General features: G+C 30.3%; 3 protein-coding genes, 1 long non-coding RNA gene and 1 pseudogene across 5 annotated transcripts; 1 reads left to right on the forward strand and 4 right to left on the reverse strand.

The window, feature by feature from the left end:
- Positions 1-3,556: 3,556 nt before the first annotated feature.
- LOC130803567 (AT-hook motif nuclear-localized protein 15-like) lies at positions 3,557-6,747 on the reverse strand. Its single transcript, XM_057667733.1, has 2 exons — positions 6,328-6,747; positions 3,557-5,829 (listed from the first exon to the last, which is right to left on the reverse strand). The coding sequence occupies exon 2, from the start codon at positions 5,797-5,799 to the stop codon at positions 4,822-4,824; it is 978 nt and encodes a 325-aa protein (XP_057523716.1). The 5' UTR covers positions 5,800-5,829; positions 6,328-6,747; the 3' UTR covers positions 3,557-4,821.
- A 5,097-nt stretch (positions 6,748-11,844) lies between these two features.
- On the reverse strand, positions 11,845-13,024 carry LOC130803568 (uncharacterized). Its single transcript, XR_009039930.1, has 3 exons — positions 12,876-13,024; positions 12,279-12,368; positions 11,845-12,139 (listed from the first exon to the last, which is right to left on the reverse strand). It is a non-coding gene; the product is annotated as an uncharacterized LOC130803568 (long non-coding RNA).
- A 489-nt stretch (positions 13,025-13,513) lies between these two features.
- LOC130803570 (E3 ubiquitin-protein ligase ATL6-like) lies at positions 13,514-14,493 on the reverse strand. The gene is given in 2 exon segments (XM_057667737.1): positions 13,514-14,054; positions 14,056-14,493. Coding segments are annotated over 2 exon segments (684 nt in total). The 3' UTR covers positions 13,514-13,808.
- A 79-nt stretch (positions 14,494-14,572) lies between these two features.
- Positions 14,573-22,040, reverse strand: LOC130803569 (uncharacterized). Of its 2 annotated transcripts, none has more exons than XM_057667736.1 (4): positions 20,991-22,040; positions 16,475-17,020; positions 16,020-16,126; positions 14,573-15,305 (listed from the first exon to the last, which is right to left on the reverse strand). In XM_057667736.1, exons 1-3 carry the CDS (start codon positions 21,834-21,836, stop codon positions 16,022-16,024), a joined length of 1,497 nt encoding a protein of 498 aa, XP_057523719.1. In that variant the 5' UTR covers positions 21,837-22,040; the 3' UTR covers positions 14,573-15,305; positions 16,020-16,021. The 2 variants fall into 2 exon arrangements, with proteins under 2 accessions (XP_057523719.1, XP_057523718.1); XM_057667735.1 differs by having other exon boundaries at positions 14,716-15,119; positions 20,991-22,013.
- A 1,730-nt stretch (positions 22,041-23,770) lies between these two features.
- LOC130803826 (F-box protein SKIP23-like) lies at positions 23,771-24,774 on the forward strand (annotated as a pseudogene).
- Positions 24,775-27,342: the final 2,568 nt, after the last annotated feature.

Here is a 27,342-nt window from a genome sequence, read left to right on the forward strand (position 1 = left end):
TTTGGGGCATTTTGTTGTGGGTTTTTGGGATTTTGAGACTTTATGGTAGAAAAAAAGTGATTGATTGATGTATGGTCTAATTCAAGATACAATTATAATAAATGCATATAACTATGTATATATAGCTAGTGTTTTAAATAGTACTTGCTATTACTTTCATTATAAAATATATATTTACAACTGATAGTAACATAGTAACATGTTATGTGAGAAAATATTACAATTAGTTACAAGTATAATTAACAAAAAATATATATATTTCCTATGTTAAAACATAATGTATGACTTAATATAGAGGTGTTTATTCGGATTATCAAATCAATTTCAAATCAGTTGTTTAAGATTGACCTTAATCCACACTATTTTAGTGTGTATCAACCTGAAAATAACAAATATTTTTCAATTATTATACGTGACTGTACTTATCAAGTGAAAAAATATACAGTTCTTGTATTTATTAAGATTAATACACTTTAAAATAGCATAGATGAAATTTAAAGAAGAGTTCATGTAGATTAAGATAAAAAGGAAAAAGAGATGAATCTACAAAAAGAGATCAAAAAGAGGTGGAAAAAATGGTTCATCAGCAGTACAAATAGCCGTTACAAATATGAGGTTGGCGCCTTTGTTTGCTTTTCGCGTTATGAGATTCCATTGTTAACATGACCGTCACATGACCTAGCCATCCGATTCACTTCTATATACCAAATTACCAACTATGTTTATTTGCTTATAGAGTTATAGTATTTCTGAACTAGTTTTAAACACATTCCCTATCAAATACTACCATTTGTACCAAAAATATAAGAATTTTTTGAGTTAAATAGTGCTAATTCAGAGAGACAGATGGAGTATAATATGATAATTTTATTATTAGACGCATTTTAAACAAGTGTTAAATAGTTTGAGTAATAATTCAATTTTTAATTGATTTTCCTACAATAATTCTAACTTTTAATGATTCCATTTTTAATTGATTTTACTTTTACCTGTTGTGATGGTTTATCGCTCATCGACAAATTTAAGATGATGTACACACTTAATAAGTTATTGGAGCCCTTCTTCATTGCCATATGATTTTGGGATGGTGTATATCTCCTTGGCCTAATTTAACACTTATCCAACACCATTGTTGCCCAAATATTAATCAGGTTTTACAGGTTAAATGCTACAAAAAAATATATCAAAAATCAAAATATTAAAAATAAAACATAAAATCAAAAAATAAACTTACTTGATTTTTATTTTTTTTTAATTTTTTTAATTTTTTATAATCTAATTTTGTATTTTTTTTATCTTTTATGCAAAATGACTTATTTTATAGATAAGAGATTACCTTGAATGTAATTTACATACATTATTATATATATTGATTGAGAATATTATACAACTACTAATGTGTTATTGCAAACTTGAATGTGTTATTTTAAAGATAGGGAGAATAAATATTTTTTTATAAGACGATCTCAACGTGAGTCATGCCTTATATTTGGATTAAATAGTTCAATAATAAAAATTTTTAACTTATGAGCTTCTTATTTTAAGATCGTCTCACCGTGAGACAGTTTCCTACAGACTGATTTTTTTAAAATATGACACACCTATCTACCAATCACACAATATAATAATTTTATAGGTATATTTATTTTCAGCTAATCAACTAAAAATTGATTTACTTTTACAATTTACCCAAGAAAATATGCTTAAATTAGACTTCTTTTCTAGTATGACATAGAAATACCAAAGCTGTGACTAAAGGAGCTAGTAATGTAATAGTAGTATAGCACTCCTAAAGGCTAAAGTCCAATTTTATTTCTTCCTAGGAGTTGGCTTTATAGGATTATTCCTTTCTTCATCACACAAGTAAACCAATAAATTAAGTTTAAAAACTTAAAAAAATCAAATATTATCTCAATTAGTGATTAAATATTATATCTCCAATTAAAATTCTGAATTCGATTTTCACTTACACATTGCTTTCCTCAAGAGCCTTTAAAAACTTGGGGCATGAGAGGGAAGAGGTAAAGCAAAACCCAAGTACACTTTATTCTAAGCTTCAAAATCATGCAAACTTCATATACGGAAAATCTTAAGCACAGGACAATCCCAAATATTCCTACATTTTAAGTACAATGAAATCCAATTTTTGCACCACTTACATATGTCCCATACTCTTATAAAAGCATTAAACATAGGACTATGATCCAACCAATGCAACTATCAATCTATGATACCAACGGCACATTTAATAGTCGGTATTAAATAGTAGAAATAATAATAAATAAAAAACTAGTATAATATAAATAGAAAAAATCTTCAAAAAATTTAAACGGTTATACTTATACTCCTTCAATCATCTCAAATTCTTCACCAAATTTATTCTACTTTGCATTTCTATTTATAAAGGAGGTATTAAGTGATAATTAACAGTTATGAACAAAAATATTTCTTTATGATCAAGTTTTATTACCAGTGAAATGACATAATATATTTCATTAAAATAATTTACACTACAGGTCATTCTCATACCACCTTTTAGTACCAACTATCAAACAAACAAGTATATATTAACATTGTTAGTCTTATTTTGAAGGTTCCAATGCAAGTTAAATATTAAATACATAATCATCCATTATATACAAATTCATAATATAAACATGTTATTTCTATGATAAAAGATTTATCAAAATTACATGTTACATCAACCATAAATAAAAAAAATATATATTTACAATAAAAGATTTTTTCCACATTTAAATAAATGTTAATTCTATGCCCTTTAATTTGGTATGTCACACTTAGAAGTATGAAATATATATATATATAATTGTAAATTCAAAAGGACACAAGAAATACACGAGATTATTCTACTTTGTTGTAATTGTAATAGATTTATTAGAATTTTTTCCAATAAAATGTCTCAAAAGTATCTTTATTCAGGCTTTCAGCCTTGTATTTGTTACTGTGCTAATGAATAACCAAAGCAACATAAAATGAAAACTCTTACATAAGAATTATAAATAGTAAAAATTTAAAATGTAAATTTTAGAGAAATGCACTATAAAAATTTTAGATAGTTGTACGGATGAAACTACTATGAAGTGTTTACTCGAGGGTGGAGCTAGAGTGGTGCTAGAAGTGTTCATTCGGATAATCGGCTTCATTTCGAATTAAGTGTTTTAAATCGGTTTATAATCAAATTTTGTACCCATATTAATTTTTACATAATTTTAGTTAAATTTATTTTAATGTCAAGTCAAGTCGGATTCGATTACAAGATCAGTTAAATAATCAACTAACTTAAAAGATAAAGAATAAAGTGATTAATTAGTCTAAGATGCCATTATGATTTGATTAGTAGGGATCATATCAATATCACTATGAAAGTTAAGCACATCATTACTAGAATTTGATGAAAAAAATTAATAATCATTTGGAAGAACCAATAAAAGATTAATATAAGATCTTCAACCTCAAATGAACCATAAAACGATATCCAAATATCATCATACTAAGCTTTTAACATGATCAACCTAGCTTATTTTATTTGGTCATCCACAAAAACAACTAATACATCGTCATAACACGAACCTATATAATTAACTCATTTTTTGTAATTAATCACTTTAGAATTATAAGTGATCATTTTAACACGCTAAAAATATATGAGTCAAACCAATATAGAAATAAGCTAGCTTATACTCTCTTTTACTCACCACAAGCGTCTCATTTGCATTTGCTTTATGCACTCTATCCAATGTATTTATTTAATCCTTAATATCTCTAATTATACATAATTAAAAATTATAGAAAATTGATATAAATAATCGTTGCATTGCGACGAATCAAATAAGATCTTATTTGATTATGTTTTTAACTTATAGATTAATAATAAAATACAAATTAAGAGTAAGAAATAAATAGTGTCTAAAAAGCAAATAGAACACTTATGGTAAATAGAAGCACTTGTGGTAAATAGGAGGAGTATATAGTTTTTATTTGGTAATTCGAAAAAAAAAACACTTGAGTTTGATGAAAAACTAAATACTACAATCATTAGGAAAAACCAACAAAATATAATAGAACATTTTGACATCTTCAACCCCAAGTGAACTTATCTTCAACCCCAAGTGAACTTTAAAATGATATCGCAAACATCTCTAACATGATCAACGACCTTGCTAATTTAATCGGGATAAGTTAATACCATTCGAGTTTGATGTAAAACTAACTCATACTGATCTTCAAGAGCCAACAAAAAATAATACTCCATTGACGGTTAAAATGATATCAAAAACATCATTATACTAACTTTTTGCGCGCATTCATCTTGCCCACTACCTCGAGGGGGTACGGAAGGGGTACAAGTATAATTTGTCCACTACCTCTCCCCCGAACCCTGAATACCGAATTGATGACACCATGACCATGAAAAAAAAGTCTATGCCAACATTAGAGTTTGATGAAAAACTAACTAATATACTCATTATAGGCAAGAACCAACAAAACATAATACAATATCTTCAACCCAAATGAAATGTTAGGATGATCATACCATAAACATCATCAAACTAAGTTTCTAACATGAACCTAGATAATTTATCGGGCATCCGCGAAAAAACTTGATACCATTGAGGGAAAAGGATAACCTTATAATTAACCGTTCTAATTTATCAGTGAAACCCTAACTAACTTCTTACAAGAGCTAATTAAACACAAAGTTTTTACTTGGGCAAAACTTGTTAGTTCACATTTCCCTCGAAGGTATCATGACATAGACCCCAAACTTCAAAATTCGTCATCGATCAATTCATCATCCTTTCAATAGGAAGGGGGAGGACGAGGAGGAGGACTCCAAAACATATCATGAGGCGGTATTTGACCATTCGGAAGCAAATTAGGAGGCAGATTATATATAGGCATGGGCATTGAAGACGTACTTTGATCAGCTCCTGCTGCGGCTGAGGCTGAGGCTGCTGCTCCTCCTGCTGTCAAACCGGTCCCACTTCCATGCGACTCGCTTGCAGCTCCCACCTCTTGTGTAGCAGCTTCACGAGGACCTCCATTCGCATCACCACCATTCCCCTCGGCTCCTCCTGCATTGCACTCTTGATCGTCGATAGGTAACCGCTCATAGGTCGCATTGCTAAACATAGCTGCAACAACTAATACAGGACCGGATGCATGAAGCGGTCCAACGACTCCACCACCGACTACTTGACCTTGGCCACCGGCCAAGTAAACGGTCAACCCTGTTGCCCCAAGTGGAGAGGGCGAAGGGAGAAACGCTCCCGAAAGAGAGAGGATCTCAAATCGCCCGTGAAGGGTTACAACTCCACCCGGGGCAGCAGGCTGCCGGAGTGTCACATTAGTGACGATTCCGCTCCCACTCAACACCGACACCCCGCGGTGTCGGCGTTGAGCAAAAGTAGCTATACTATCTGCAATATCAGCCCCATTAGTAATCTCCAATACATGACTCCTCAAACAATTGGGACTCTCTTTAGCAATCACAACCGGTGGTTTTGGCTTATTTTTCGAGCCAGGAGGCCGTCCTCTCGGCCTCCTACCACCACTATTTCCACCACTTCCATACTCCACCATCTCAAAACCAACACCACCACTACTCAAATTTTGGTTATCTTCCGATTCGGGCATATTTTCCCTACTATCATCCGAATCCGGGTTCGGGTTTCCACCATTATTTCCATTTTCCTGCTGTTCAGATTTTTGAGGGTCAGTAGAGATTTGTTCAACTCCTCTCATGGCTACATTACCAGCCCACCATCTATTTGCCATTTTTCTTCAAGATTTTTTTTCCCCTCAATCCTGGAAAAAATATAATTAAATTAATCCAACAAACCCACACCAATATTACACCAATATGATGTTACATCAATTTGGGTATTTTTTTTTTAGGTTTTTAGGTTTGATTTTCTAACCAAACAAAAACCAATTACAAAGTTGGGTAATTTGTTAGTTGGGTTTGCATTGAATTGTGAAATTAAATCCCACAAAATCCAATTTATGTCTCTTTTCTCTTTCTACCTCCTTGATTCTAGTGTTTTTGATTCTTTTTGAGTCAATACCTCAACTTCAAGTTCACACTTCAAATTTCAAATCTTTCATCACACTCTTCCATTCAATTTAGAACATTTAAACGTTTAAAATAGAAAAAAACTATAAATAGAAAACAAACCCTTATCTTAATCATAGTTTTAAGTTCTAATTATTTCCTAAACAGATTATGAAAATGACATTAAACAAGTTTAATTAACTAAACATTAATTTAATTAACAAAAAAAAAAAGAGTTAAAGAAAACCCACCTCTTAGAATCTGAAACTCTGACATGCAAACTCCAGAAGTACAACTTCAAAGCTGAAATCTTTCAAATGAGGGTCAAAAAAGTTCCTTTCTTTGGAATTTTTTTTGTTTTATTAATAATTTTAGATTATTTGAAGGGTGACCCACAAACAATATGTTTCTTTTTTTTTTTTTTTGAAGTGTTCAAACAATATCTTTCTTAGGTTCCTCAATCTATATATATAGTACTTAATTACATCTTCTTGTTGATGTTATACTAAAAAGTAAAGTTAAGTGAATGAACAGCTCGAAAAAGAAATCTGTGGGGAGGTAAGAAGAAAACAAAGGTGGTAAAGGAGTAATAGTAGGATGGTATTGGTAAGTGGTACGGCTACATGTTGAGGAAGAAGAAGGCAATAAAGGGTTTTTAGGATGATTTCCTTAATGGGAGGGTCTGCTTCTTCTTACCCTTTCTAGACGTGCCACTATGCTTGTGGGCCCTCCTTTGTTTTTGCTTTACTTCTTTGTTTCTATTTCTCATGGAACTACTGTTTATCGACTAATCTTATTATTAATATATAAGTTAAATATAGTCAAGTGTAATCTTGTTTAATTTTTCTCAATATGAAGATTATTTATAGCAATTTTATATAATTTTTAATTATGCACAATTAGAGATGTTAAGGATTGAATAAATACATTGAATAGAGTGCAGAAAGCAAATAGCACATTGCTAATGGATTGGAGGGAGTATACATTTCTTCATATATAATGTAAAACATAATTGAATGAGATCTTGTTTAATTCGTCTTAATGTATATATTCATAATATTAACTTTTTAGAAATTTTTATCATATAAAATTAAAAATATTAAAAATTAAAATCGTGCATTGAATAGGAAAAACAGAAGTTTAACAACTATTAAAAATTAGAGGAAGTATATGACATTAGAAAAGAGAAAATTGATTTTTTAAGATAAAAATACATATTTCCTTTCATTCAAATCTAATGTTGTCATAGTATTAGTTTGATACAAATATTAGAAAAACATGATAGAAATCTTTTTAAATAAGTAGGTGACATGTGATTTTAAGTGCAAATTGATAAAAAATGGGTATTTTTTAAAATTAAAGTGAAATTTTAAGGATAAATTGATAAATAAATAGTTACTATGGATAGAAATAGAACATTTTAGATGAACTTATCCAAAAAGAAAATTAGACATTTTGTTTGAATTGGAAGGAGTATTTGTTATTAATAAATGAAAATAAAAAATAAATTATATCGATAAAATTAAAAAAGAGTTAAAATGTATGAAAATAAAAAAATAATAACTATTATTTAAAAATAAAAATAATACAAAATGGGAAATAATAAAAATAGAAAATGATAGAGAGACGAGTAGGTTTTAGGGTATTTGTCCTTCCAAATTAGAGTACTTGTAGTTCTATCATGTACACCCTTTCCCTTGTAGCGACATATGTTAAAAGAAGAGCCGGCTAGGAAGTATGAGCCACATGAGCCAAGTTTTAGAGTACCGTTATTTTGAGGCTCTAATTCTTTTAATATATACACTATTTAAAGTATATATTTTAAAAATAATATTATTTTTATTTAAAAGAGCAAATACACATTAGTTATTATAAATTCATCTCAACAATTTTAAATAAAAGTTATTGATTATCTTGTTAACAACTACATAGTATTGTTTTTCAATTATTGTTTTTGGGTTAGTAATTACTTGGTCTGGTCAGGTATTTTCTTTTTCAGTGAAATGAATTTAGGTAGTCAAGTAAATATATTGTTAATTTGTTGTATTTTATCAAGTTAAATAAGTAAAGTATTGTCTTATTCAATTGAAAATAGATTAATACACTCTCAATAATATCTTTTTAAAAAATGAAATATGCACATTTGTATTTTAATTTTGCTTAAGACCCCTAAGATACTTTATGCACATTCGTATTTTAATTTTGCTTAAGACCCCTAAGATACTTGAGTCGCCTTGGTTAAAAGAAACATGTTTCTTGTCTTTCTACTTGTAATTTACCCTTTTAGGATACTAAAGTATTTACTCTGTTGTTTTTTTTATTTGCACGCATATCTCTTTTTATGCAATTTAATATTTTTTTTCAAATTGTTTGTATTTAAATGGACAATTAAAATATAATATTAGTTAATATTATGAAAATATGTAACAAGCTAAATAAAACACGATTTTATATGATTATATTTTTTCTTCATATAATAACCACAATATGAAAAATATTATAGAATAATGTAAAGTTTATTTGGGTAGGAAAGTAAAACAGTGGAGGAATTATTATTATTATTATTATTATTATTATTGCATTGTTTAATTTTGTTGAATCGGGTAGTTTATGGAGTAAATTTTTTTAGTTGAAATGACATAAAATAGAGGTGACAGTTGAATTCTTAAAAAAAATGCATGAAATTTAACACAAGCTCAATTTTTAAGGCTGTGATTTATGGTTGATTTTTTTGACGATTTAGGTTTTAGCATTTAGGACTTATGAACCCAAGTGAAAAACTCGATCAATAAATATTTCAGTCTTATAGTAAAAAAATTAAATTATTTTTAAAAGGTAACCCTGGTTATGCCGGCAGGTTTCCTGGTCTTGAAGTTTCAGCATTAGGATACCACTTTGCACTTTGAACTTTGCACTTTGCACTTTGCAGGCTGCTGCAGACATACAACTATACCAACGCTTGTTTGTGGATTCGTATGGACGTACCAAAATCAAAAATTTTAATATGAATAGATTAAATGACTGTTAAAATATGTAAATTAGATTAATATAAGTAGTGATAAAATTTCTATAAAAAAATTATAAAAACAACGGTGAAATAAACTAGTTTGACAACCGCAAGTGACCTCAATAAATTTTTTTAAAAAAGAAAAAATTATCTAGAATAATCCAATTATTTTATGATTATTCTACAATAATTTCATTTATTTATTAACCATGAATAATCCCAAATTTAAGGGTATTTTTCTATAGTGAATTTAGGTAACCTGCTATAACAAGTTTTATTTTTTTATAAAAAAATAAATTAAAATGAAATGTCGAAAATTTTTTTTAAAAATGTTAAAAAAAATTTCTCATATTTTTTATCATTCAAAATTTTTTACATAAATTTTAAAAAAATTTCTCTAATTTTACATTAATTTTCAATTTACATTTTTAGTGAATTACCTACAATAATAGGTCAATGGGTTGCCTAAATTTACTCTAGGTAAATCTGTAACACCCCAGTAATTAGATCCAATTTTAAAAAGGATTTTTAAGGAAAAAACATAAACCAAAACCTAATCATGGGAGCGTTATCGCCACATCTATTTCTAATAAAAAATAAATGTAAAGCTAAAACAACTATAAAATAATTTTACACAATTTAATAACTAAACAATTTTTCCAACTGGAAGTGATATTTAAATTGGGACATGATTACTAATAAAAACTAATTTTTAGGTGAACCTTACTCTATAAACCCCACGCGATTAATAACTTGCAAAATACGAATGAAGAAAAACAAGGGAAAAACTCCCAAAGTCAGGAAATTGAGTCATTCCAACTCCATCTCGTAAAACAGTTTAGTTTGAAAATAATTTAAGAAAACAAATTATAATCGAATTGAAAATAATATGTAGTTGAGTTAAAAAAAATCAATTTATGAAAACAATATAATATCACATAAACCAGTTAATTTATTTGATATTTAATAACGACAACACATATATTCAATTATTAATTTGAGGGAACGAGAACGCCAATAGGCCGAAACTTTATCCCTATATCTACTTCATCAAGAGGTCGTCACCCCAAATAATTCATCAAGGCCATCAGAGTAGTTTCAGGTAACCCTAGTGTACACACCCTTTCTACTTTGATCACAACAAATAGAAGGAAGACCAAACATTGTATCAAGTAGCAGAAATAATAATATCTCTCGGCAGCTATACTAACCAGATAGGGCAATCTGTTCGTCTCCCCTATACTTGGATCACAACAAATATAAGAGCTTCATTTTAATATACTTTAATAATTAGTCGCGAGCACGCAAACATTTAATCAACATACATTATTTGTTTTATTTTAGGATTATAAATTTTTCCAATAAAAAAATATATCTCAATAATATCCGACTGTAATCTGATTTTCCAAATCACCATTCTAATATCAATTGGTGGCAATAGGAATTAATATTATAAATATTTCTCTTTCAAATTAAACCGCATCTAATTTCGTTATCAAAATAATAGTATAAATTTTATCAAAATAATAATTATAAATTCAAAGTTTGAAAAAAATAATAGTAAATATAATTTAAGAATATATAAAACATAATATCATACAAAATAATATCATATCATCCCATATAAACACATTAATTATCACTTAGCACATAATTGATAATACTAACGAATAATCTTAATTTGATGGACATTAAGAATGACCTTGTAAAACAGCCCTAGAATATAAATGTACACTCCTATCAACTTTCATTTACGAACTTGACGTTTGTAGTATAATTGTTGTTTGTAATTTGTAGATAGATTATGTTTATAGATTGAAAAATACTATTAATGTGAAAAAGAAATTGATGATAATAGATCTAAAGAAACACAAATGGTTTATGAGAGAAAAAGAATAAGAAGGAGAAGAAAGAAAGACAAATGGTTGATAATAGATTATGTTTATAAATGAGGAGCTATTTTCGAAAGTGGGGGAAGAAAGTTTAATTTTGAATTTTTTATGTAACCGTGTAAATGAGTTTTTCAAATTCAATTATTTTTTTTATTTTAAAACTACTCCTAAATTTTTTCGTTCTTTTTCTTTATCTTACTTTATTATTTTTTTTTTGTTTTTTTTAAATCGTGTTACTTATTTTTTTTTACAATTTTTTTAAACGTGCAACTTAATTGTTTATTTTTTTAATTTAATTTTTTATATTTTACATTTTCAATTATTTATTTTTTTTATCTTTCTATTTTTATTTTATTTAATTATTTATTTTTGTTTGAAAATATTTCGATTATTACAAAATGCCCTTGAAATTGGAATTATTTATGATTAGTTAATAGGTGGGATTATTGTAGGAAAATCATAAAAATGTTGGATTATTCTAAGTAAATTTTTTTTAAAAAAAGATTTGCAAGTAAGTTCAAAGATTTGATCTCATGACCAAGGAAGGTACGGGAAAAAATTCGCTTTACACTCATCGACTAATAATAAATATTTTTCTTATTAAATCACATCCATATATAAGTGTTTTTATATATTTTATCTTAAAAAGTAGTATGCTCATTATATAAGTTTTTAGAGTTCTTCCTCCATTGCTATATAATTTTTGGGATGATATTACATTGACTTATATATAAAGTTTGTTCATCTTGTATTTACCCATTATATATTTATATGTTGACTTTGTCAATAAATTCAACTAAACTTAACAGCAATAACCATTAAAAGAAAAAAAAAAAAAAATTGAATTGTATTGATTCAAAAGGCCCGAAAAGAAGCTAATTAATCAATATAGCAGGTTAATTCTATAATAGTTGGACATAACTGAAAAACTAAAACTACATTCTTTTACAGCACATTTAACTGCAAAGAATTTGCAATACAACAAAAATAAAATTCTATATTTAAATTGTGTCTCCATTATTCCATTAATGGTCCTAAATTTTTTAAAAAAAGTTTTATTCGATAGTGAAAGCTTCACGGCTAGCTAGCTTATTTGTTCATGCCAGTGGCATCCTTGACAGCATCAACAGCATCAGATGCCTTGTCCTTCATTTGTGAACCAGCCTGCGTATATATTTTCTCACGTTTTATTTTGTTGATTATAATTTGATAAAATTATATTAAATTTTTAATTCCAAAAGATCGAAGTTGGTTAAAACTAATCAAAATATATTATATTATTAAGAAAAAAACAAAGCAAAACCTCTTGCACTGATTCCTTGGCCGAATGAAGCATGTCTCCCGCCTTGTTGGTCATTTGTCCGGCCTTATCGGACACCTGTCCGGCCTTTTCCTATATTTGAATGAAGAATATGATTAGTTTTTAAAAATTTTATGGTGACCAGCTTTAAAGCCAACCACTATAGTAAAATATAGAGTAACACAAGATAGTTTTATAAAACGTTAATTTTAAGTTTGTGAATATTATTGACAACTATTTAAACTTTTTTATAACTTTGTGTTTAAATATTATTATTTAAAGTCATTTGCTATTATTTTATATTTTATTAAAGTTTTATTAAGAAAAAAAATTGTGGCTTTGATTTAATAATAAAGTAATCAACGCAAATAACAGTCGAGTCAAAATTAATCAACTGTAATTAAAATATGTATGCAGTATTGTTGCGTCCTTTTTCAATGCATTCGGATTGTGGAGCGACTATAATATCGTATATACTGCTCCATTCTTTTGAATTTGCTCTATTAGACCATATAATTATTTAAGAGTTTTTCTTGTGAAATGGGACAAACTCTAAGAAACGGACAGAGTATATTAAAAAAATGACTCGAAAGAAAATACCTCGGTGGAGGCCTTGGCCTGACCAGCGTTGTAGCTTGCGCTCTGGGAGGCGTCCATTGTTGGATATTTTAAGGATGTATAATGTATTGAAGAAAGGTTAAAGCTTAATTTCAAAGAAAATAGTTTTAATTTGATTTGCTTATGTTAAACGAACAAACTGCATGTTTATATAGATCATAAATGAACTTTAATTGTATTTTTAGTGTCCGAAAATTAGGATTAACCATGATTTATTTTTAACAAGCATTTTTAGTGGAGGTTTTGAATCATATTTTGTTTGAATTTGTGGTTATTAGTGTTTATTTTTAAAGAATTAAAGGTGGTTAGAATTTCTCTCTAATTCTTTTTAAGGATGATAGAGTATGACTTTTTTTAAATTATTGTAGACTGAAGAAACAGAATAATTAAGTGAAAATTAAACCTAAATTCTTATCTAGAAAGATTAATATTTATACCAACTGAAACAAGACTCAATTCTCCTGATATGCAATTCTATTATTTCATAATATATGAAGGCTATATACGTAATCTTATTGTACTTGTAGGGTAAAAGTCCTTGAATATTATGAATTTTGCTCCAATACCTTTTTAATTTATGTTTTAATGGTGGATAGTCAATCAACCAAATAATCTCACAAAAACTAAAATTCAGGAATAGGGTTTTACAAGGATGTCCATGAATGTGAGTATTTGAAAAAACCTAAATACACAATACAAAATTTTTATTAGAGAAAATTCTATAAAACTACCTATTCTATACTTGAATTTGCAAAAAACTACCTTATTTAATTTTTTTTGCAAAAAACTACCTTATGTAATACTTTTGTTTGCAAAAGATTACCTTCTAACGGATTCGAGAGTTTGACCGTCAAAACTAACCTTTGACTATCACCTGTGACGCACGTGACCCTTTAATAAGCAAACCTTCCTTCTTCATTTCAGACATTCCCAGCCATTTTCTCCCTCTGCTGCTTCGGTCAAAATTATTCCCCTTCTTCTTCGATAGCCGCGTTTTGAGCTTGAAACTCGAGGTAAGGCCACTAAGCTAATTGTCCGTTTCAGCTTCGGTTGAGCCACTATAAGCTGTTTTCGAACTTCATCCGGTAACCTCAATGTGAATCGGTCACGATTCTCACCGTGTTGACTCAGTGAATGACCCGTCGAGTGTGACCTCGGTACACAGTGTTTCATCTTCCTGAAACTCATTAAGGCAAATAGCGCACTCCAGTGACTCTTTACCGAATTTCAAATCCTTCACATCGGCGTATAAAAATGTCGGAAATGTTTCGATTACGGATTGATCGAGTCCACGGATTTGAGCTCTTAACAAATTTTCATTTCTAGCAAAAGCAGCTGGATCACCAATTGAAGAATTATCGGAACATTGTTGGATGTAAATAGCAATGCATCCAGTAATGAAAAAACCTAGAACTAAAACAATAACAATTAAAGCCATTGATGGACTTACTTTATTTCCATTTAACTCATAATCATCATCATCACTCGATTGTCGTTGCGCATCCACAATTTGCAATAAAGAAGTTGAGATTATGCAGAGAAATAATAGCAGTATACCATACTGGTTTGTTGTTGTGGATGTGCAACAATGGCGGCTCATAGTTTGGTGTAATTTCGATTTGAGAGGGAGAAAATCTTGCTTATTAAAGGGTCACGTGCGTCACACGTGATAGTCAAAGGTTAGTTTTGACGGTCAAACTCTCAAATCCGTTAGAAGGTAGTCTTTTGCAAACAAAAGTATTACATAAGGTAGTTTTTTGCAAAAAAAATTAGATAAGGTAGTTTTTTGCAAATTCAGGTATAGAATAGGTAGTTTCATAGAATTTTCTCTTTTTATTAAGGCAAAAACAGCCTATAAATATTCTGCGAGGATTAATGTTACATGAACTAACTCGAACCATCGGAGACGACTAATATACATAAACTAACTCAAATCTTTTCTTACGTAAAAGTGATAAATATACATCGAGTAGAGGTAAACAAAATATACCGACCTAGCCAGAGAAACTCAAGCCGAAGCACACGCCACAGAAAATAGGCCCTCATAAAGGCTCAAAAAACCTCTTTAGCCCAAAATTCTGGCTGTTGGCTGAGCCATAGTAAAACTAAACACCAACTTACTAATAAGAAGCTAGTTAGATTAACAGATTAATCAGCCATGCCAGTATCTTGTTCCCGTGTCCTCTTCATCAAGTCAGCTTGCATCTTCTATCAAGGCGCGCACAGCTGCACACAATACTAAAATCTGTATTCCATTCAGAGACTTCAATGGAGACAGAGTTACATAGAGTCGTGGTCCAATGGTTAGAGTATATGGCATGCATAATCGCTAACGGTAAATTGTAACTCTAATCATGCGAACTGATTGCTTTACATGTCTTTCACTTAAAAGGACGATTTATATTGCCTTGCCTGTATAAAGAATACACAAAACCCGATTTTACATAGTCAATTCTAGACAGAAGGTAGAGATGATTACTGAAAGGAACCACATAAAGCAAACAATTTTAATGTGCTGCCTATATGGTAATAGTCTTGTTCTAAATCCGTCAAGACTAACCTGTTATAATTACAGACAACATGATTTTTATGTCATTTTTATGTACTCCCTGCAATGTAGTTGACCTATCGACATACTTCCTCTAGTTTTTTTACTTGCAACAGTTCCTCTTTGCAAGTAATTCACTGCACTACTTTAATCCTTAATATTTTGAGTTATGTATAAGTAAAATTTTTTTAAAAATTAACTTTAAAAATGTATGCATTGAGATAAATCATATAAGATCTCTTAGATTATGTTTCATCTTTTAGTTGGAGTAAATAAGAGAAAATGTTGGTAGATGAATAGTGCATATATACTTTACAAATGTGATACATCCATATTTCCCACCACTCTGGTATGAGGAGGGTTGAGGGCCTGTAATGCATCCATATTCTCGCCCAAAGGGCTCGTGTAAGGGGGCGTGTTAGACTATATAACATATTCTGGAGTCTCAACTATTAGCTTAATCTTCTGGTTGAGTTGGTTCCTTGACAATTGCAAGAAAAAAAATGGTGATAAAGTAAAATCAAATTATAAAGCAAGTAATGTTCTAAGACATTCAAAAAAAATATAAAAAATCTAACCTTTACATAGTGATGGTCTCCCTTGGCTTACAGCTTCGAATCTCTATTCGCATGTTGCTGTCCACACCGAAACTATTCCTAATCTCGCAGCACTCCCTGCGCAATGCCTGTTCAAGCAATAATGTCAGTGTTTTCTGGACTCACTAGAGTTCTGATCGAAATGAAGAAATTTTGATAGGTGAAAGCAGTTACATGTAGAATCACACAAGTGGAGAAGGAAATCACACCCCTAACAACTAGACATAATAAACATACAGGTTGTTTCCGATTGAACCTTATAGCAAACATCATCTGCAACTTCATATAAATGCGTTGATGATTTAACGAGCAAACTTTAGGTATGTTTAAGATGTAAAATTTTAATTATGAAGGAATATCTGATATTTTACCCCGTGTCCTAAAATGATCTCAAAAGCAAATGTGGGCTATTATAATATAGGAGTAAGGAAACAAACCTTCATCCACTTCTCGGGACCCGTTTTTGATGCAGACACAGTCAGTTTCTTCAACAACATTGCAAGCTTGTAAGCTGGTTGCGGACATTCTTTACCATCATCACCTGAGGGCCTCGTGTAAGTACTTACAGTCTTGCCTTCACCAATATCCTTAACTTGATCAAGGTAATAGATAATAGGCCTTTCGCATGGATCCTCTTTCATGGGTCGGGTATTAAAGACAAACGGCCCATCACTCCCACTACGCCATGTATCAAACGTCTGAAGAGGCATACTAAGGACCTTGGCTGGAATAAGGGAAGGATATAATTGTGCCGTATAGCCCCAAGATATGGATACTGACCATTTATGTCGATGATCATAGCAGAAACTCTGCTGGATGATGCGGCCAGGATCGACATGGTAAGCATGCAAGAGTCTTTTGATAGAATCCAGCTGATTTTCACCGGGAAACAACGGCTTTGCACTGACAAGATGGTGTAGAGACACCAAGGGAGCCACAGGATGCGCAGCCAGGAGGCCATAGGGGTCGCCTCTAACGTCAAGCTGAGGAAAAAAAAAAAATTGAACTATTATTAACAAAGCACTAATCAACAACATGCCCTTACCGATATGCCAGGGACTCTCACTTAGGCAAGATTTAAAGGGTAAATATGCGCACCTTACCCTTGTAATAACATAGTAGTTGGCTACAATTGAGCCTTGATTACAAACAACTTTACAAAAACAAGAGAAGCAAATGATTTCATGAGCCATTTTACTCTTCAATAAGCAAAGAACTATAAATATTTGTCTCTATCAAGAACCAGTAAGTCGTATAACAATCAATTTTTAGATTACTTAAAATAATACAAACACGAAATAAAAAGGAAAAAAGTTGAGAATCATTTCTCCCAAAGCCCACCAAATCTGTAGCACTTTCACTCGCCATTTTGAAGAGCTTGGAAACAATAATTTATAATCATAACCAAAAGGCACTTGTCTAGATCTAAGTCCAAATGAAAACATCGATTAAACACTTTTGCTAGCACTAATAATTGACTCCTGGGAACCCCGTCAAACATAAACAAGAGTTATGATTTGTTTAGCAAGACTAAGCTTGCCTTATCTCTTGGTTTTTGGTGCATGGGTTGAGTACTCTAGCCCATAGTCGCACTCCCAAGTCAAAGGCTTTGTGAAAAATAAGACGAGTTTGGTTTTTCTAAACTGATCATACTATCACTTTATAATAGCTCGTGTACTCAAAGCCCACAAGGTAATCACTCCATCCAACCCTATATATTTACTACTTTTTCTTGCTTAAGCAGTTAAGTTTATATGCGCTTCCTACATTAATGTGATTTTTCCGTCCCAACATTGTTACATGTGAATGGTTTTTTCTGCTTATGGGAAAATTTAAGGAAGAAAGGGAATACAAGGTAGAAAATCACCCTGTTTCTCACAACATTTTCAATGACGTTAAGTAGCACATCCACAGATCACAGCCTACACTGTCGGTTATTCCTCTATAAGTAGCGCCGAAAGAAAGTCTAAGAAGAGAAAAGTACTGAACAATGAGGAGGACAAATTATTAGAGATGCACAAAAATTTAAGAATTAGTGTACCACCACAGTCCAAAAGAAGATGAATACAATATGTAAAATGCCATGGGAAGTGGGATTAGTTGTCTCTTAAAAGGGTAATTATTCTTGGTAGTTGGAGCACACTAATTTAAACTCACAACTTACTAAAGATAAGAATAAATAAAGAACAGTTAGTAGTCAATTTTGTTTATTTTTACTTCAATCACAACATGACACCAACATTTCACTACCTCAACAATATTAAGTAGCTTCCTTTCGGCTTTCAAATGCTTATCTCTTCATCTAGCCTCCTTAAAACACTGAGAATACAACCCTTAAAATGCTAATTACCTTCTACATTCCTTAGCATTTTGTACCCAAGATGGCTGTCATTTAAAATTAGTAAGGTAACTAATTACGCTTGATTGTTCTAAACTGACGCAATATGTGTCTTCCCTATGGTTCGAAAGTTAAGGTAACATGTGTAGTCGGACCAATGTCACGTGATTCGCTAATATCCTCGCGAATCGAGAATCGAAAAAGCGAATTATGATTTTGGGCTATTTTTGGACATTTTTGAGCGAACAGCGAATCCAAGAGGCAAATTAGCTAGCAAATTATGTTACACTGAGCCAGACACTTGTCATCGAGGACATTGTCTCATTATCAGCGATAGAAGAACAGTAAACCATTCCCATCGCTACCAAAAATCTAGTGAGTTAAATACACTTAATTATTACTTTCCTAAGCTTGAAGACTCTACTTCCATTTTGCTTTACGCTTATTCTCGATGGAGTCAAAATATAGATTATTTGGTTTTAGATAATAATAGACTATAGTAAAATGTCTAACAAATCATTTGTGCTTCTTTATGAAAAACTGCAATGATGTTTGTGATCAATGGTCAATTAGAAGCTACTGCCAACAAGATATAAAGCCACCTGGCAGAGGTAATGTATTTGCATCTTGCTTTACAATATTATGTAATAGTTAAATGCACCAAACAGTTGGACAGAACATGTGACTTCTTCCTTTTGTCAAAGTTTCCAAGATTTAAAAAACAAATAAAAAGCACATTTATTTATGTTACTTTTGTATATATAAACATCTACAAATAAGGATATAGACACCAAATCCAAAAAATAAATATCAAATGTTTGCTTAGTAGTAGAGCTCACAAAATAGATACATTCGAAATGACACGACTTAAATGTATTATCTTAAATAAATCTGAACTGAACCCAATTTGACCCAACCAGAAAATTATTACGACCAAATCTTAGTTGATCCCGGTCACCCCCTAAACACACACATTGACAGACATAAATTATTTTTCCGTAAAAATTGTCCAAGATCCGCTATTGATTATAATAACATTGATTTTATATCCTTTATAAAACAATTGACATTATGCCTTAAAACAACTTATCACAAACAAAAATCTCAAAAAGGCCTAATTACAATAGGGGCCTAGCTTAATGCCAATGGTGAACCAAATAATCACAATTATTTATTTTTCCATTAAAATTTAGAGTTAAAATATAATACAAATAATGAGTTTCATGGTCTGCATTTTAGATTGTACAGTCTGGATTTTCCAGTTTATCAGACTAAGCAGCTTCCTAACTGTATTATTGTTTAATTTTTAATAAATGAATGCAATTTCCAAAATATCTTGAATACTCACAATTGGATAATAAGATTTTTTTTTTTTTTTTTGAAGGGAGGATGATCAAATTTTAAAATTTTTACCATTTTTTTTATTTTCTAAAATCTTATCTATGGTTAAATCTTCTCCTAAAATTTTAGAAATCTAATTAAAAAGTTTTAGTAAATATTTAGCACATAAATTAATTTATTTTCGTGACCTTCTTTTAACAACTACTTCACTATTCACTCATCTACTTGAATGAACAATAAAATCCCTTAAGTATCATAAACATTAGGTCACTTAACCAAATAATGCACATATCACTTTACCCATTTACAATAACATACATCTTAGATTTCAATTATAAATGTCAATTAATGAAACAAGTTCATCAATACTTTCTTACATAATTAGATTTAATGCCCATATCATTCTTGATTCCAATCATTATAACCTACATAAGGTTGTGCTTAGTACTTAAAAACTTTTCCTTTCACCCTTGTGAAACTAAAGAAGTACGTTTCTCACCCACTACAGAATGATCAATTCTCCTCTACTCTTACCCATAGACTAAAGGCTTACCCCAGTAAAATGCTTATTGCCTACATCTTTGCTTCTCAACTTTTTCATTCTACTCTAAATCCAATGTCGGACAATTGACACTCGGATGAGTACTAAACGTGCACACTCTATTCCAAATCTAATGTCGGACAATTGACACTCGAATGAGTAGTAAACTTGCATACTTCAATTTAATTCAAAATCCGGGACATTTTTCACACAATTAACAAGTTGGACACTTGGACATTTATATAGGTTGGATATGAATTAGTATAAAATTGAATTAATAGCGACATCGAATTCATGATACTAGTATAGAGTGGACCAAACCCTCATCTATCCATTTGCATCAAGCAACTCAATCATCATTCTCACTTGTTACATGTTACCCAATTCAATATCAAAATACAATATACAAGTTCTTGTATGAGAGGGTCTACTGTGAGACCATCTCATACTTGTATTAAATTGCCCAATAAAAACTTTTAGCTAATGCGCTTCTTATTTTGAGATTGACTCACCGTGACAGTCTCATACAAGACAATGATAACAATAAGGTTATAAATCAAAAGACTTAGGTCATAATCTATGCAGACTTACAATAGATTTCCAATCAAATTCATCCACATCTAAATATGGTAATTTCACTAATTAGTCTAACTTATTCATACCATCTATATAAAAATATGGCAATTAAAAGCAACTAAAATCTAAAAATAGAAAAAAAAATTGAAAAAATTACCTGATGAAAGCCAGGTTCTTTAGTAAGAGGAACACCAAGTTCAGCAACACAAGCAGAAACTTTCTCATCAGACCCATAAAAATTATGGTATCTCTTAATACAACCATCTAAAATCTTCACTAATTCCCAAGCTAATCCATAACTTATTGCAAACCCACCACCACCAAACCCGGTTTCATACCCGTGCATTACATCTTGCTCCACACTCTCACTCGGAGCTCCGATATAATACATTTCCCGATAATCATATTTTGATAATACTTCCGCTAGATTCTCTGGGAAAAACACTGTATCATCATCTCCCATTACAAACCATTTTATCCCGGGTAACCCTAATTCAAAGCTTTCCTTCACTATCCGGGCCATCCGATCAGAATCAGTAGGTTTTTTACTTGACCCGAATCTAAACCCTGCCCGACCCGAAACCCGAAATGGGGGAAAACTTTCTTTAGTGGGTTTTGGTGGGTCATCATCTAACCAAACAAATCCCCGGGTTTTATTAGGATTCCACCATAGATGGGAATAAGCTTGCCGGGTTTCCCAAGTTTTGGAAGACCCTCCAAGCCCGAATTGGATATGGGTTATTTCAGTCGGGCCTGGATCCGGATCAGAAAAATTGCAACAAGTAGAAGAAGATGAAACCCATGAAGATAAAGAAAATGGAAAAAAGTGGTGAGTTGGGGAAGATGGTAGAGAAGAGAAAGCAAAAAGAACAAAAATTGAAAGAGAAAACAATAAACAGAGAATTAAAGTTGATTTGATAAAACTGAAGATTTTATGCTTATTTTCTTGGGAATGCTTGTTTTGTTGTAATGAAAAGGTTTTAATGGAGGTTTTTTGGTTCATAATTTTGAATTTAATTTGATGAACATGGAAGATAATACTAATAATTATGGTTATAGTTAATGTATAAGTATTGATAGAGATATTTGGAGTTTGAGATTTGTAGGATTTGATTTTCCAAAAGATTTTGGTCTAAAACAAAGGATTCAAGTTGGAAATGTTAGTTTTAACTTTTTAATGATTGTGGGTCAAAACTTTGTCTCTAATATTTCAACTAGAGGAGTTTTTTATGTTTTGAAAAAAAAAAAATTCAAATACTTATCTACTCCTATCATAAATTGAAAATTAAAAATAGATTCTAATACTACTATTAAAATTAGAAAAATAACATATTTAAGACAGAATCTTGTATTTTAAGTAATTTATTGTTGTTTTTGCTTTAAAAACATAAGATTAATAATTATAATTTTTTATTTTATTATTAAATTTTTTCTGAGAATTTTAAATAATTATATAAAATATTTATCGTCCTCAATTTCTATATTAGATTATCTTGAAAACCTAAAATTATTGATAATATATAAAATCTGTTAATTTTTATATAAAACCCTAACGGTTGTAAATATTATTACCTTAAAATAATAATAATAATAATAATAATAATAATAATAATAATAATGGTTATTAAAATTATATATATTTATTTAAAATTCATTTTATTAGAAATCAAGAGCTCAAAGTTGTATTCTAATGTAATGATACAGATTCCATCTTTGAGAACAACTTAACAACCAACAAGTCTTGTACTATAAAGGCTAAATCACCATCAAGAGCTCATACAATTAATATATTTTATTACTTAATTACTTAAAGATTGTAATAGATTATCTTAAGGGTAAATAAGTGATCATTTTAAAACTATGAAAAATAATCACTTTAAGATTATTATTAATCACATTAAAATTTAAAATAATTATTTGATATTATAACTGAATTTTTAAAGACTATAAATATATATTAAGTCAACCAAAAAAAATAATCATATCATAATACCGTAGAATTTGTGTTGAACTATTGATTATAAAACTTCATTAGATGGCATTGAGATTTTGAAACGCTCACTTGATATGAATAGTATGATGGTACAAAAATTAACATCACTTAATTCTTCATTATTTTAGGAAGCATAATTATGAAAAATTAAAAACTAGTATTTACTCGATCTAATAAATGAAAAATGCTAGTTATTCCCTCCGTTCCTTTTTGATCTTCCACATTACTATAACGGGTAGTTTCAAAAGTTCTTCCACTTTAAAATACTTTCTATTTTTAGAAAGTTTTTATCTCACTTTTACCCCTTAAAATCCCCCTTTTCTTTTAATGTACCCATTTTCTTTTATTTATAATTATTTTCTCTCTCATACTTTCCATATAATCATTACTTCACACTACTATTTAATTAAAATAATACCCACTACAACCTCATACTTCCAATACAATCATTACTTCTCACTATTATATAATTAAAATAATACCCACTACCACCAAAGATTCTCTTTTTCTTAATCTTTGTGAAATACCCAAATAGGAAGAACAAATAGCAACGGAGGGAGTATAATTTATAATAAGTGAAAAGATAAAGTGGAATAAAGGATGTGCAGTTTTATTTTTATAAAATCAATTTTCAATTTATCATAGATCATAATAAAATAATTATTTATATATAATAATTGAAGTAATTTCAATTTATATTTTGAAAAAATTACCCTGAATAATACGATTTTTTACTGATTTCCCAATAATAATACAAACTTTCAATTAACCACGAATAATACAAAGTTTAAGATGTTTTTTTCGCTGGTATACTTTTTTAAGCTGTAACCCGCTAAAACGGAGGTAAGCTAATTTTAATTTTTTTTTTTGGATAAAATTAAGGAAGACAAATTAAAAAACACTTGCTGCTGGTATACTCACTGCTTACTGCTTCTCTCTCATTCATGGCGCCATTTATCACCTTCATCAATTTTAATGGAGAAAAAAACTTCCCTCTTTTCTTCAATGGCATCTATGTCCGTAAGCCATCAATCTTTCTTCTATCTCCTCCCCAAATCCCCATTCCTGATTCACCTCACAATCCTACTTCATGGATTATTAAAGTTGAAGAAAAAGGACCTAAAAGATTTCGAATTTATTTCCCACTTTCATGGTCTCAGTTACCTTTACCCTTTAATTTCCCTAGAGTAATGGATTTTTCTAATATTCGAATTCGTGATATAGCTTCTGAGTATTTTCTTTGTTATACTTATAATACGTCTGAATTTCTTAAATTTACTTATGGAAAAGGTTGCATACTTATCTAGGTCAAATAATAGTGATGATTTCTATCTTTTGACTATTTATGTTTCTGGAAAATTAGCTTTGTTTAACAATCTGCGTAATCGATGGCATGTTATTTCTGATAAAGTTGATTTGCCTTATGATGATGTTATTGCCTTTAATGGGGAGTTTTATTCTGTTGATTATACTGGAAGAACTGTTTTAATTGGAGTTGATGATGTTGATACATTAAAATTAGTGGCAAAACCTGTTTGCGGAGGCGATAAGAAACGTTTAGTCGAAATCGATAGTGAATTAATGTTGGTGTTCCTCCATGGGAGAACTTTAGCAATAGACGTAAAATGGAAGATTTAGATGAATGTGTTGCTTCGAGGTTGTTTTGGTTTAAGGTTTATAGGTTGGAGTGGGAAGGAATGTATTCTTTATTTTCTGTTCTTGCTGTTGATATATTGATGGAGAACTGAAGGGAAATTGCATTTATTTTGCATTTACAGATAATTTTTACCCATCACATTTCAATGAAGCTAATGATGTCTTCAAGTTTCATTGTGGTGGTGTGTTTAATTTGGAGGATTCTACCATCACTTATTCCAATTTATTTTGGCCTCCTGCATCGTGTGATATGTTTGAATTACTATTACAGCATGAACACATGTTTACATAAAGGAATTTCTTTTACAATTGATGTTTTAGATTGAGATGATGACGAAGGAGAATACATGTTCAACATCAAATTAGTTTACCTTTGAAAATGAAAATGGAAAAAAAATGAGAAGAAGTTGGAAGAAGTAATTAAAATGGAAGAATAAAGTGAGGAAATAAGATAAAACATCTGCAAAAAAGAATGAAATAGAGGTAGGAGATGAAATCTGATGTGCAACGGTCATAAATAACTTTTTTACTGGTTACAAATCAGTCAGGTATGCCAGCGGAAAAAACATTTTAAACTTCGTATTATTCGTAGTTAATTAAAAGTTCGTATTATTGTTGAAAAATCAGTGAAAAGTCGTATTATTCAGTAAAAAATTTTCCTTATATTTTCACTTTTGAATATTCTATTCAGTTCAGTTCAATATGATCAATCCTTTTAAAAGCTAATACATGACAAATTGTTTATGCTTATGGATCACCCCATTCAATTTGGGTAATGTCTAACAAATGATTCTCAATCCGTTTAATCATGTTTGGATCAAGAAGAATGGGTTTAGACTGTGTACTTTTACAAAGGCCCAAAGGAATAATTTGCAAAATAAGTTGGGGCATATTTACTCAGTCAAATAACAAATAACAGTTATTTGATGTGTAAATTTTAATAATCGCAAGCGCACGGTGTACGTGTAGTTATATGGGTCGAATTTAGGGAAGCGAGTTAACTAATTTATTCGATTTATGACTACGAGACACAGATCAACAAGTAGTTGGGTTGAGAAATTAATACTACAATGCAAATAAAACTAAGAATTAAAGTTAAGACAATGATTAATACGAAGATATTAATAATATGACAAATCTAGGGCGTCGAGTATCACGTAATTCTAATATGGGAGTCAATTACTTTCATAATTGCATGAAATTGAGTCTTTAGCATAATTAAACGTGATCTAATTAATCTCAAACTTTCGCTCTATTGATCAATATCGGTTTAAGACCTTATTAGTATTAATCCTCAAACTTCCGTTTTATTGGCTAAACTAATAGGATTTTAACTTAAATATATCTCAATCCTAAATTAATCCTAATCTCAAACTTCCATTTTATTGAAAAGGTTAATAAAGATGTTTAAACTAAGATTCATTAAGCATAGATTTAATCATACACCCAATTTTCACACAATTAATTGATAAAATATCATTCCATGCTTCAAATTAGGATTTATACCCTAACCCTAGAGAAGAAAACTACTCACTAGACATGATGATGAATATATGTAATTAATGATGAATGAAACCCTAATTGAAATACTACACATGAAAATAATGAATAATCTAATGCAAAAAGACAAGTAATAAAGCAATAAATTAAGAAAACTTACTAATGGAGAAGAACATAAATGTAAATTGCAATGAAATTGAATGTAACAATGGAGTTCAACAATGAAAGCTCTCAAAAGAAGAAGAATAAAACAGAGAAAATTGAAAATAAACATAAGAAAAAACTGATTAATGATAAAAGAAAAAAACTAATAGTGGTTCCAAAAAAATAACCGTCAGCAACGAGTCAGGGTAAAATGCCGACTCGGCGGTCAAGGACCTCAGCAGAAAGCCGAGTCGGCTTTGCGCACTGCCAAAATTTCTTTTTTCCCAGAACATACCACCAACTCGGCGGTTGGCTTTGTATGTGAAGAAGTCAAGTCGGCTTTAAAGCCTGCCAAAATCATCAAATTTCCAAAACATAACGTCGACTCGGCATTACTTGGACCTCTTCTAAAGCCGAGTCGGCTTTGAATGCTGTCAATTACGCCCATTTTTAGAAAGTTACAACGACTCGACTTTCATTTGGTTCCCTCTTAAACCCGAGTAGGCTTTCTTTTATATCATGAAACTTCATACTTAGGATCGTCTTGCAGCTTCTTTCTTCATTCTTTAACTCATGAGCATTGATCTTCTTTTCAAAATGCCTTGTAATTGAAAAGCCACAATCCTTGCATAAACATACCCAAATATCATCACACTTAACCCAATTATTCCTAAATGATCAAATTATTGCAAATTAGAATAAATGGACTAAAAACAATCGTAAACCACCACTAAACTACATCAAAGGAGCATAAAAATAAATAATAAGTGCAAATAATTGCACATATCATTATCCTTCTCGGTAATTGTCATCCACTAAAGGTGTAAAATCACATATGTGTATATAAAAACCAGTGACGGGACATCAAGGGAAATGGTAAACTTGAGGGTATTTTATTACAATAAATAAATACCTCAAGTCTCCACAACAATCAGGTACACATTAATAACGCAATAATACAGACATTTTTATGTGTTGCCATTCAATTTTATCAGAGCTTCAAGCATCCATTAGAGCTTGTATTATTCTTTATATATTACGGTTTCATGACATAAACAAACTCTAGCTTAGTTCTAAAGGTTATAGAGCACTTGAGCTTGGACAACCTAGTTACCTCATCAAGGATTGACATTGACTTGAGCATCAAAGTCGGTCCTCGAAGACACTCTCTGAGTCTTATAATGTCGTCTGCTTATTACCTATGCAAATTATACAG

Source organism: Amaranthus tricolor, chromosome 17, assembly GCF_026212465.1.
Source record: "Amaranthus tricolor cultivar Red isolate AtriRed21 chromosome 17, ASM2621246v1, whole genome shotgun sequence".
NCBI lineage: Eukaryota > Viridiplantae > Streptophyta > Magnoliopsida > Caryophyllales > Amaranthaceae > Amaranthus > Amaranthus tricolor.